The sequence below is a fragment of the Leucoraja erinacea genome, chromosome 12 (genome assembly GCF_028641065.1).
Source record: "Leucoraja erinacea ecotype New England chromosome 12, Leri_hhj_1, whole genome shotgun sequence".
NCBI classification, from domain to species: domain Eukaryota; kingdom Metazoa; phylum Chordata; class Chondrichthyes; order Rajiformes; family Rajidae; genus Leucoraja; species Leucoraja erinaceus.
Genome location: NC_073388.1, coordinates 458,017 through 471,709, shown reverse-complemented (window position 1 = coordinate 471,709; position 13,693 = coordinate 458,017). Strand labels below are relative to the sequence as shown.

Here is a 13,693-nt window from a genome sequence, read left to right as displayed (position 1 = left end):
GGGTTTGACATTTTTATTATATGTATGACGACAAGGCAACGAAATTTCGTTCAGACGAAAGGTCTGAATGACAATAAAGGCTACTTTGACTTTGACCATCACCGACCTCCCTTCAATCGTCAACCCCTCCCCCACCCCTCAACATCTATCAACCTATCACTTGCCTGACTGTCCTGCCCCCAATCCTCATCCAGCCGCCTCTCTCCAATCACAATCAGAGTGAAGAAGGGTCCCGACCCGAAACGCCACCTGTCCCCCAGAGATGCTGCCTGACCCGCTGAGTTACTCCAGCGCTGTGCTTGAGGTGAGGGAGGAGAGGTGGAGAAATAACATTGTGTGATGTATCCGGACATACCAGGAGCTGGCATTTTCCATTCTCCTTCTGTGTCTGCCCTTGTCTCGCCTGTGTGATGATCCAGTGGTCCCAGCACTGCCCGGGGGGGAGAGGTCTGGGCACCGGGGCTCCTCCTTGTCTTCAGTTGTGTGTGTTCTCCTAGAGGAAAGCAGAGAGGTTGCTGGCGGTTCTTTCTGTAGCAGAGGTGTATGTAAGGCAGCAAAGTATCTCCCTGTTAATCAATGTACGTCATTTGGCCCAACTGGTCCGTGCCAACACAATGCCCCATCTAAGCAGCTGTTTCATTTCCACTCGCAGTTTATGTGGAACAAAAGACGGGAATATCGCAGTAAGAAACGTGTCTAAATATTGTACACCGAACAACCCCCTCCCCCCTCCCCCATTTATTCAATCCATTGCCAGTGACCACACGCACGCGCACGCGCACACGCACACACTCACACGCACACAACAATCCATCCGGTGAATGAAAACGATGTGTACTGGAGATCAGAAATAGAAATAGTCTCAATTAGACTCAACAAGACGACTTTGAAACTGGTACGACTTGGGTGGGGAAGGATGGAGAGAGAGGGAATGGAAGGGTCACTTGAAGTTAGAGAAATCAATATTTATAGCGGTGTCAGCTGCCAATCAACATATGAGTTGCTGTTCCTGCAATTTGCGGTTTGCCTCACTCTGACAATGGATGGGGCTTACGATAGAACGGTCAGTGTGGGAATGGGCAGGGGAATTAAAGTGCTTGGCATCCGTGAGATCAGGTAGGTCCAGGCAATAGACATTAGGTGCAGGAGTTGGCCATTCGGCCCTTCGAGCCAGCACCGCCATTCGATTGATGTTGAGAGAGCTAGATAGAGCTCCTAAATATAGCGCAGTCCATTACAACATGTCCACGTTACCTGCAGGAGAGCCAGGAGTCGCGGAGATCTGGGCTTGTGGTCAGCTGCTGCCTTGCTGGAGTTTGAATGACCGGGCGTCTCCGAGTCGCTGGTTTATCTCTCAACCCAACAAATCTACGTGACTGTAGGGTGTGTGTTAACAGTGATTAGAATGGTATCTGTCACGTGATGCTATTAGCAAACACAAAACGAGGTGATATAACTGCACATTGAACTACATGGATCACATTAAACTTTGCTGGGCTTTACCTTGTTCCAAATATTATTCCCTTATCATATATATGTGCACTGTAGACGGCTTGTTTGAATCTTCCCTACTCTCAATGGGAAAAGCTTATCCACGTCCACTCTGTCTATCCCTCTCATCATTTTAAAGACCTCTATCAAGTCCCCCCTTAACCTTCTGCGCTCCAAAGAATAAAGACCTAACTTGTTCAACCTTTCCCTGTAACTTAGTTGCTGAAACCCAGGCAACATTCTAGTAAATCTCCTCTGTATTCTCTCTATTTTGTTGACATCCTTCCTATAATTGGGCGACCAAAATTGTACACCATACTCCAGATTTGCCTAACCAATGCCTTGTACAATTTTAACATTAATCCCAACTTCTATACTCAATGCTCTGATTTATAAAAGACAGCACACCAAACGCTTTCTTTACCACCCTATCTGCATGAGATTCCACTTTCAGGGAACTGTGCACAGTTATTCCAGATCCCTCTGTTCACCTGCATTGTTCAATTCCCTGCCATTTACCATGTACGTCCTATTTTGATTTGGCCTGCCAAGGTGTAGCACCTCACACTTATCAGCATTAAACTCCATCTACCATTTTTCAGCCCACTCTTCCAAATGGCCTAAATCTCTCTGTAGACTTCGAAAATCTACTTCATTATCCACAACCCCACCTATCTTAGTATCATCTGCATACTTACTAATCCAATTTAACACACCATCATCCAGATCATTGATGTACATGACAACCAACAGTGGACCCAACACAGATCCCTGTGGCACCCCACTCGTCACTGGCCTCCAACCTGACAAACAACCATCCACCATTACTCTCTGGCATCTCCCATTCAGCCACTGTTGAATCCATCTTGCTACTCCACCATTAATACCCAACAATTGAACCTTCTTAACCAACCTTCCATGAGGAACCTTGTCAAAGGCCTGACTGAAGTCCATATATACAACATCCACTGCTTTACCCTCATCAATTTCCCGAGTAACCTCTTCAAAAAATTCAAGAAGATTAGTCAAACATGACCTTCCAGGCACAAATCCATGTTGACTGTTCCTAATCAGACCCTGTTTATCCAGATGCTTATATATGTTATCTCTAAGTATCCTTTCCATTAATTTGCCCACCACTGACGTCAAACTAACAGGTCTATAATTGCTAGGTTTACTCTTAGACTCCTTTTTAAACAATGGAACAACATGCGCAGTACGCCAATCCTCCGGCACTATTCCCGTTTCTAATGACAATTGAAATATTTCTGTCATTGCCCCTGCTATTTCTACACTAACTTCCCTCAATGTCCTAGGGAATATCCTGTCAAGACCTGGAGACTTATCCACTTTTATATTTTTCAAGTGTCAGTACTTCCTCTTCTTTGAATCTCATAGTTTCCATAGCTACTGTACTTGTTTCGCTTACCTCACATAATTCAATATCCTTCTCCTTGGTGAATACCAAAGAAAATAAATTGTTCAGTATCTCCCCCATCTCTTTTGGCTCTGCAGATAGTTGTCCACTCTGACTCTCTAATGGACCAATTTTATCCCTTGTTATCCTTTTGCTATTAATATAGCTGTAGAAACCATTTGGATTTACTTTCACCTTACTTGCCAAAGCAACCTCATATCTTCTTTTAGCTTTTTTAATTTCTTTCTTAAGATTGTTTTTACATTCTTTATACTCCTCAAGCACCTCATTTACTCCATGCTGCCTATAACTATTGTAGATCTCTCTCTTTTTCCGAACCAAGTGTCCAATTTCCCTTGAAAACTATGGCTCTTTCCAATTTTGCCAGACAAGCTGGGCAGTCTGCTCTGGGAACTACGCCACCGGATCCATCGAGTCCTTTCCCTGCAGTGCCTGCAGGACGTTCCGTGCTGACCACTGCCCGATCGACTTGTGGTCAAAGGTGTTGGTCCGGAAGAACCTTTCCACAGACGACTGGTACAATGCGTGGCACCTGCGCCAGGCCCATCCTTCGCAAAACCAGGGACAGGTGGAACCTCAGCAGGTAATGACACCTGGTGCCCACGTGCCTTGGCTCTCAACAATCGGCCTGATGTAGCCTCACACGAAGGTGGCATTGGGCACGCTTTTACCCCCGTTGTCTGCGATGCCACTTGAGTTACTCCAACACTTCGGTTTAACCAGCATCTGTTGTTGGTGTTGTTAGGATTAGGTTATTCAATATTGTCACACGTACCGAGGAACAGTGAAAAGCTTTATTTTGATAACTAAACTGATCTGATATACCACAAATGTATACAATAGTTCAAACTGAAGTACAACAGGTTCTCCCGTGATCTGCGTGAGTTTTCATTGAGATCTTCGGTTTCCTCCCGCATTCCCAAGACGTACAGGTCTGTAGGTTAATTGGCTTGATTTAAAAAAAAAAGAAGAATGTAAAATTGTCCAATGTGGTGGCTTGGCGATATTCAGAGTACTGCCCTCCCCACTACAACAATTCAGAAGGTTGCGCTGCCGTCAACATCTGGGCCAGTGAGAGAGTTGCAGAACCGCCCCTTTCCGGGAAAATGCTGGGTTTCACTTTCAGTCGAGCTGTTCCACTCCACATCCCCGCAGTGAGCGAGGCGGCGCTGAAACAGTCTGATCCCGGATCGGGACGGTAGTGCAGTCGGTGAGTTGCAAGGTTGCCCCGTCACAAGGTGAGTGTGTGGACCCCGCTCCTGCCCCGCTGGTCTCGCCGCTGCTGGTCGCTGCTTTAGCCCGTGTTGCTGAGTCGCATTGTTCAGTGGGGTGGAGAGGGTGGGTGAGAGGAGGCCCCGGGAGAGGGATGTACACAGTCCCCGAACAGTAGGGACCCGGAGCGGGGAGAACAAGCGGCTTGGCGGTACCTGACCCCCGGGAACTGTTTGGGGCCTGCGGGTGGTGACGGAACTCAGCATTGTGGGCGGGGGTTTAGAACAAAGAAAAGTACAAATTAGTCCGCGCTTAACATGATTCCAAAATAAACTAAGTCCCCTTCCTGCATGTGACCCATGTCCCTGAATACCCTGTATATCCATGTGTCTCTCCAAAAGCCTCTCTATTCCCACAAGTATATCGACCATCTCCAGTCTCGACACTAACCACCCCTTGTGTAAAAAACTTAGCTCCGCACATCTCCGTTAAACATAGAAACATAGATGCAGAAGGAGGCCATTCGGCCCTTCGAGCCAGCACCGCCATTCATTGTGATCATGGCTGATTGTCCCCTATCAATAACCCGTGCCTGCCTTCTCCCCATATCCCTTGACTCCACTAGCCCCGAGAGCTCTATCTAACTCGTTGCCCCTCTCACGTTAAAGCTGAAGCATTGAAAGCCACATCTCCAGATGTGGGGTTTGTGGACCCGCGGGATTAGGGAGTGGATTAGAAAGTGGGAGAACATGGACTAGTGTGGACGGGTGATCGAAGGTCGGCATAGCCTCGGTGGGCTGAAGAGCCTGCTTCCAAGCTGCATGTCTGACTTTAAATCTAAAACTGAGATTGGGGCGTGTTGCTGAGTGTCTGTGTGTTGCTGTTCACGGGTCTCTGTTACACTGGTGGAGTTTGTGTGAGTGAAGTCAGAATGTGCCTCACACTGTCTGATTTCAGTCTCTCCCCGCCAGTCTCAGCCAGAGTTATACATAATCATCAGGATTTAGCTCCAGTTCCTCAGGACACAGAGTCTTTGAGTCAGAATCAGAGAGCCCAAGCAAGAAAACAGGCCCTTCGGCCCACCTGCCCATGCCAACAAAATGCCCAAAGTCCACTAGTTCCACATGCCTGTATCAAGTTCATCCCTCTAAACCTGGACTGGAGGACTGTGACTAGTGGCGTGCTACAACGTTCAGTGCTGGGACCATTACTGTTTGTCATCTAGATCAATAATTTGGATGAGAACATACACAGCAAGGTCAGCAAGATCGCAGATGAGACAAAAATGGGTTGTACTGCAGATAATGAAGATGCATGTAAAACATTACAGCAGGATCTTGATCGGTTGGCACGGTGGGCTGAGGAATGGGTGATGAAATTTAATACAGAGAAATGTGAGGTGTTGCATTTTGGAAAGTCTAACATGGGCAGGATCTACACGGTGAATGTTGGGGCTCTGGCAAGTGTTGTAGACCAGAGGGACCTAGGAGTACAGGTGCATGGTTCCGTGAAGGTGGAGTCGCAGGTAGATCAGGTGGTCAAAAAGGCTTTTAGCTCATTGGCCTTCATCATTCAGCATATTGAGTATAGATGTTGGGAGGTCATAATGCAGTTATAGAAACATAGACAATAGGTGCAGGAGTAGGCCATTCGGCCCTTCGAGCCTGCACCGCCATTCAATATGATCATGGCTGGTCATCCAACTCAGTATCCTGTACCTGCCTTCTCTCCATACCCCCTGATCCCTTTAGCCACAAGGGCCACATCTAACTCCCTCTTAAATATAGCCAATGAATTGGCCTCAACTACCTTCTGCGGCAGAGAATTCCACAGATTCACCACTCTCTGTGTGAAAAATGTTTTCCTCATCTCGGTTCTAAAAGATTTCCCCCTTATCCTTAAACTGTGACCCCTTGTTCTGGACTTCCCCAACATTGGGAACAATCTTCCTGCATCTAGCCTGTCCAACCCCTTAAGAATTGTGTAAGTTTCTATAAGATCCCCCCACAATCTTCTAAATTCTAGCGAGTACAAACCGAGTCTATCCAGTCTTTCTTCATATGAAAGTCCTGACATCCCAGGAATCAGTCTGGTGAACCTTCTCTGTACTCCCTCTATGGCAAGAATGTCTTTCCTCAGATTAGGAGACCAAAACTGTACGCAATACTCCAGGTTTAGTCTCACCAAGACCCTGTACAACTGCAGTAGAACCTCCCCGCTCCTATACTCAAATCCTTTTGCTATGAATATAAGATGTTGTTGAGGCCACATTTAGAGTATTGTGTTCAGATCTTGGCACTATGTTGTAGGAAAGACATCAAGTTGGAAAGGGTATGTCATGGTTATGAGACTCAGGATTGGGTAAGATGACACAGACACGGAGAATTCTTCAAGAAGACGAAAGCCTTTATTTGCAAACATCGGCTGGAACATTCAGAGATGACACCACCTGTCCGTTCACTAATTTACAGAAACAGGCAGCTTTTTATTACAATTTCCCAGCCATATCTCTTCTACTTTATCTTGCATGCTGTACTCCTCTTGCATCAATCTATCTTCGATTCTAATATTCTCTGTCTCGCCACCATTAACTTCCGACCTTGCTTCAGTCTTATTAAACTTTACATTTCCCCTCCTATCTCTTCCCCCTTCGCCACCGTTATATTCCATCTGTTACTTTAATCTCCCAGCGATGTCTACTTCTCCACCATTAGGTTCCAGCTTCAACCAAGGTTACACACACCATATTATAATGTTACATATTAGTTTATAGGTTTAGTACAAAGATACAAATGCATTTATTAAGAATACAAAGATGCAAAAGTAGAAATAAGTAACTTGTTTAGTGCCTTGTATACTAGATCAATGATTTAATTAAGTGCTGCTAAATTGCTAACAATCTCGTGAGGCTAGGTAAAATAAGGTGATGTCTGATTACGTAAAATAGCTGACATCTGCTGCTATGATAAATGTTTTAATTAAGTACTGCTATATATTCTTCTATATAACTTCCATAGGTACAGAGAAGATTTACGAGGATGTTGCCAGTACTCGAGGGTGTGAGCTGTACGGAGAAGTTGAGTAGACTGGGACTCCATTTGTTGGAGCACAGGAGGATGAGGGTGATCTTATTGAGGTGTATAAAATCATGAAAGGAATAGATTGGGTAGACACACAGTCTCTTGCCCAGAGTTGGGGAATCAGGAACCAGGTTTAAGGTGAAGGGGAAAAGATTTAATAGGAATCTGATGAGTAACTTTGTAACACAAAGGGTGGTCGAGGGTGTATGGAATGAGCTACAGAGGAGGTAATTGAGGCAGGGACTATTGCAACAGGTAAGAAACAATAAGACAGGTCCATGGATAGTTTAAGAAGGACTTGCAGATGCTGGTTTAAACCGAAGATAGACACAAAAAGCTGAAGAAGGGTCTCGACCCGAAACGTCACCCATTCCTTCTCTCCAAAGATGCTGCCATTCCCGCTGAGTTACTCCAGCTTTTTGTGTCTATCTTAGGGACATGGATAGGATAGGTTTGGGGTATATGGGTGAAAAGAGATAGTGTAGATAGGACATGTTAGTCAATATGGGCAAGTTGGGCCGAAGGGCCTGTTTACAAACTGGGTGACTTTAAGACTATGATGATCAACCTTTCCTATCCATGTACCTGTCCAAATGTATTTTAAATGCAGTTATAGTGCCCGCCTAAACTACCTCCTCTGGAAACTCGTTCCATACACCCACCACCCTCTGTGTGGAAACAGTTGCCCTTCAGGTTCCTGTTAAATCTTTTCCCTTTTCACCTTAAACCTAGGTCCACAGGATTTTGATTTTTCTACTCTGGGTAAAGTTGTGCAGTTACCGTATCTATTCCTCGTATGACTGTACACACCTCTAGAAGATCACCCTCATCCTCCTGCGCCTCAAGGAATAGCCTTCCTCAACCGCTCCCTGTAGCTCAGCCCTTAATGCCTGGCAACATCCTCATGAATCTGAATAGCATTTTTCCCAGATTATGTCTTTATTTGTGGATCTATCTCTCCCCAGGAATAACATGGCCCAGTCAATGCTGCCCAAGTACTTCAGCGACACGGAGATGAGGAGCCTGCAGACCGGGTACAGTAACGGAGATGTGGCGTCACCGATACTGCGGATAAAGGGGGTGGAGGATTCGGGCAATGTGCCGATTAACATCGCAGTGTTGGGAGACGGCGGGGCCGGCAAATCCACCTTCATCAACACCATGAGGGGTGTCCGCAGTGGCGACCAGGGAGCGGCTCCGGTGGGGGGTTATGAAGCCAGTGTGAATCCAGTGGGATATCCCTACCCCTCTCTGCCCAATGTCCAGCTCTGGGATCTGCCCGGATCCAACTCACTCGGCTTTGAGATGAGCCGCTACCTGAAGCAGGTGCAGTTTGAAAGCTATGACTTTTACATCATCGTGTCCCAGTCCCGCTTCAGAGAGAGTGACGGGGAACTCAGCAAAAAGATTCAGCAACAGGGGAAAGGTTTCTACTACATCCGCTCCAAGATCGACAATGACGCCTATTCCATGCAGATGCAGGGCACTGACTTCGGGGAAGGGCAGCGACAGATCCGCCAGGATTGTCTCAACAACTTCCATCGGGTCAGCGTTGACCCACCGGCCATTTTCCTGATCTCCGGTCTGGAGGTGACAGGATATGATTTTCCCAAATTACAAAATGCCCTCGCCAGTGATCTCCCGAAGATAAAATCAACCGCCATCCGTCTGGCAATCCCAAGGATGAGGCAGGAAATACAGAGGCCCAGACGCCAGATACTGATGTGGAGAATCGGGATCTGTGTCTTGCTGACAGGGCCACTGGGCGTATTGCTGGCCCCACGCTTTCCTATCTTCTCTGCTGCTCTGTTCATGGTTTCTGGGTGGATACATCTCCGGAGACAGCTGGGCATCAGTGAGCGGGAGCTGGGAATCCTGTCCAGGGCAGTGGCCAAGCCCGTGTCACTACTGAAAGCCGCCATGGACCGACCCTCACCACACAAGTGGCAGGTGTTGGTCCCCAAGTTGCTGCTGGGGGCGGTGACACTGGGCTGTACAGTGGTGGGGTGCACAGGCAGGGACTCTCTGTTTCGCTGGCCCAATGACAGCCCTGTCCCACTCTGGCTGTGTGGTGCAGGGTCCTCGATGGCGCTTACCTTCCTGTTTCTGAAGGATTATCTGGACAGCCGTTTGCGATCAGTTGAACACCTCGCCAATAGCGCGTTAGACTAGACGAGTCATTAGCGTTAGCTCAGTGGCCCTCATACACCTTGCACTGCAATGTCATAGAAACATAGAAAATAGGTGCAGGAGTAGGCCATTCGACTCCTCGAGCCAGTACCAACATTCAATATGATCACGGCTGATCATCTAAAATCAGTACCCCGTTCCTGCATTTTCCCCATATCCCTTGATTCTGTTAGCCCCAAGATCTAAATCTAAATCTGTTAAACATCCAGTAAATTGACCTCCACTGCTTTCTGTGGCAGAGAATTCCACAGATTCACAACTCTCTGGGTTAAAGTTAGCCCGTCCAAGCCCTTACGAATTTTATATGTTTCTATGTTCCCTTCTCATCCTTCTAAATTCCAGTGAATACAAGCCCAGTCGACCCATTCTTTCATCATATGTCACTCCCACTACCCCGGGAATTAACCCGGTGAAACTACGCTGCACTCCCTGAAAATGAAGTGCAATGGGGGTCCTTGTACACCGGCCCCTGAAGGTAAACATGCAGGTACAGCAGGCAGTGAAGAAAGCTATTTGCATGTTGGCCTACATACCATGAGGATTTGAGTATAGGAGCAAGGAGGTCCTGCTGCAGTTGTACAGGACCCTGGTGAGACCACACCTGGAATATTGTGTACAGTTTTGGTCTCCCTAATTTGAGGAAGGACATCCCTGTTACTAAGGCAATGCAGTGTAGGTTTACGAGATTGATCACCGGGATGGCGGCACTGTCATATGAGGAAAGAGTGGGCTTGTATTCACTGGAATTTAGAAGGATGAGAGGGGATCTTATAGAAACGCATAACATTATAAAAGGACTGGACAAGCTAGATGCAGGAAAAATGTTCCCAATGATGGGGGAGTCCAGGCGTCACAGCCTAAGAATAAAGGGGAGGCCATTGAAAATTGAGATGAGAAAAACTTTTTCACCCAGGGAGTTGGGAATTGTGGAATTCTCTGCCACAGAAGGCAGTGGAGGCCAATTCACTGCATGACTTTAAAAGAGAGTTAGATATAGAGCTATAGGGGCTATCGGGATCAAGGGATATGGGCAGAAGGCAGGCACAGGTTACTGATTGCGGATGATCAGCCATGATCACAATGAATGGTGATGTTGGTTCGAAGGGCCAAATGGCGTCCTCCTCCATCTATTTTCTATATTTCTATAATCGACTCAAGCATCTTCCCCACTGCCGATGTAAGGCCAACTGGACTATTATTCCCCGTTTTCTCACACCCTCCTTTCTTAAAAGTGGGGTTACATTGGCAACCCTCCAGTCCACAGGAACTGATCCAGAGTCGACAGAACATTCCAATGCATCCACAATTTCTAGGGCCACCTCCTTGAGTACTCTGGGATGCAGACCATCAGGCCCTGGGGATTTATCTGCCTTCAGTCCCATCAGTTTACCCAACACCATTTCCTGACTAATGTGGATTCCCTTCAGTTCCTCCCTCCCAATAGATCCTCGGTCCCCTAGTATTTCTGGGAGATTGTTTGTGCCTTCTTTAGTGCAGACAGAACCAAAGTACTTGTTTAACTATTCTGCCATGTCCTTGTTTCCCATTATAAATTCACCTGTTTCTGACTGTAAGGGACTTCCTTGGATTTCACTCTATCCTTAATTATCCTCATTAGCCACGGTTGAGCCGCCTTCCCCGTTTTATTTTTTCTCCAGACAGGGATGAACAATTTTTGTAATTCATCCATGCGATCTTTAAATCTTTGCCATTGCATCTCCACCGTCAATCCTTTAAGTATCATTTGCTAGTGTATCCTAAAATTCCCGTCATCGGTTGCCTTTCTTTAAGTTCAGGACCCTAGTCTCTGAATTAACCATGAATCACACCATATTATGGTCACTGTTGCCCATTAGGCTTTACACAACAAGATCGCAGTCTGATCCTTCCTCATTACATAATACCCAGTCTAGAATGGCCTGCCCTCTAGTCCGTTCCTGTACATATTGGCTCAGAAAATCATCCCTTATCTATATTACTAAAAGTCTGATCTTGACCACTTCCTGGTCTGTATATTGATTTTAGAAAAAACGCTGCCACTTACAGCTGTGATTTTGGCCATCGTACTCAGAGTCCCACACCGCTGCGCACGACAAGAGGATTTTTCCCATCGATGAAAAATAAAATAGTTATTAGTTTTTCAAAAATGTTGCGATGCTCTCTCCTGAAGGCCACACCCCTTCCGGAGTACTATAAAAACCAGAAGTGTTGAGTGCCTCCATCAGTCTCTGCAAGATGGGGGAGCGAGAGGGTCACGTCTCTGTCTGAGCTGTGAATAACACTGAACACATGTCTACTAAACTGTGAGTGGTTTTACTGACCTGTCAGTGCCCTTAATGTGGTTTGCAAATGCTAAAGCTGTTTTGCCTTTGGTTTGGAAATGTTAAAGTTGCCTTGCCTAATTGAAGTGGCCTTGCCTAATTGAAGTGGCCTTGCCTAATTAAAGTTGCCTTGCCTAATTAAAGTTGCCTTGCTTAATTAAAGTTGCCTTGCCTAATTAAAGTTGCCTTCCCTATATAAAGTTGCCTTCCCTAATTAAAGTTGCCTTGCTTAATTAAAGTTGCCTTCCCTCATTAAAGTTGCCTTGCCTTCTATATAATTAAAAGTCTAATCTTGACCTGTTTGCGTTTAGATTGATTTTAGAAAAAAAGCTACCACGTATGGCTGTAATTTTTGGCCATCTTACTCAGAGTCCCCCTCTTCTCCTCAGGTGCAGTGGATTTTTCTCAGCGATGAAAAATAAAAGGGTTATTATGTTTAAAAAATGTTGAGATTCTCTCTCGTGTCAATCATGCCATGAAGGCCACGCCCCTTCTGGTGGGAGGGTTGAGGGACTATAAAACGCAGAAGTGTGGGCGTGGCTCAGTCTCTGCATGATGCAGGAGGGAGAGGTCACGACTCGCTGTCTTTAGTGGCCTTGCACCCTGCTTGAAGTGGTAAAAAACTGCACTTGAATTTGGTGGTCTTGCACCCTGCTTGAAATGGAATTTCAAGGAATAGCCGTGAGTCAACTCCCAGTCCACCAGCCGTGAGTGAGTGAGCTGCCAGCACATCAGGCTTGAGTGATTGAGCCATCAGCCCAATAATCCATTCGGCCCACAATGTCCATTACTAGCCCTCTGGAAACCAGTCCCTTCAGCCCACAACACCCAAACTAGCGCTCCAGAATGCCCCCCACTGGCCACCTATATTGGAATTGGTGGATAGGTGGAATATTGCATTGGGTGACCAGCCCGCCCGTGTGATGCTGGGACCCAACGGGTCCCACTTAGTCTGGTACATTCCTAAATTCCTCCTCCTCAGTCCTGTTACCGATTTGGTTGGTCTAATCTATATGTAGATTAACGGCCCACTGTCTCCTTGCATTGGTTCCCATCCTCCTGCCCTGTTAGATAAATCGTGACCTTTATGACACTTTCTTTCCCTTTAACTGCACATAGACGCTTCCACATGTAGTGGGAAATAATGTGCTAGCCTGGCAGGACACAACACTGAGTTACTCCCCCTTTATTAAAGTATAAATCTATTCACGTAGAAATAGCCGAGAGTGTACTATTGGTTATATTTCGCTTCCAATCATGTTTTTAAGTGACACAAGCAGAATTGAGCCATTCGGCCCATCGAGTCTACTCCGCCATTCAATCATGGCTACTCTATCTCTCCCTCCTAACCCCATTCTCCTGCCTCCTCCCTGCCCCCTTGACACCCGTACTAATCACAAATCCATCTAACAGCCTTGAAAATGTCCATTGACTTCTGTGGCAATGAGTTCCATAGATTCGCCTGTTCAATCACCTGCTGCCTGCTGTTCACGGGCCATTCCCGTTGTGATCCACTGCTGTGAACACTGTTTAGACGTAGTCAACCTCATGGGTCTGGGGGCAACAGTACAACACTGTGCCCCAATGCCTATTCAAGTGAGTCATTTCCACAGAGTTGTTACTGAATGTACAGACATTTCCATTGCTTGCTGTTGTCAATAAATACATTAAATCTTACACCACAGTGTTGTCATCTGTTGAATGCAGCGGCTTCTATTAACCTGCAACATCCCTTCCACCATGTTTAACTATCCCGCTCTGTCCCCAGCGATCAGGTGGGGGATGGGGGAAAGGACGGTCCTAACAGGAAATGGTCCCAGAATCGGGCTGAGACAGGACCATCTACATACAGCGCCAGATGTGGCCCCGGGGGCCAGGGTTGACCTGGGTCCGGTGTCCGGCCACATCTGGCCGCATCAGTGACTCGCCGTGGGGCAACTGTCTCTGCATCGCTCCATTAA

General features: G+C 46.6%; 1 protein-coding gene across 2 annotated transcripts; it reads left to right on the top strand.

Annotated features, from left to right (window-relative positions):
• The first annotated feature begins 3,174 nt into the window (after nucleotides 1-3,174).
• Nucleotides 3,175-13,409, top strand: LOC129701967 (T-cell-specific guanine nucleotide triphosphate-binding protein 2-like). 2 transcript variants are annotated; one of them, XM_055643423.1, is made up of 2 exons: nucleotides 3,175-4,139; nucleotides 8,187-13,409. In XM_055643423.1, exon 2 carries the CDS (start codon nucleotides 8,194-8,196, stop codon nucleotides 9,391-9,393), a length of 1,200 nt encoding a protein of 399 aa, XP_055499398.1. In that variant the 5' UTR covers nucleotides 3,175-4,139; nucleotides 8,187-8,193; the 3' UTR covers nucleotides 9,394-13,409. The 2 variants fall into 2 exon arrangements, with proteins under 2 accessions (XP_055499398.1, XP_055499397.1); XM_055643422.1 differs by having other exon boundaries at nucleotides 3,177-4,167.
• The last annotated feature ends 284 nt before the right edge of the window (nucleotides 13,410-13,693 follow it).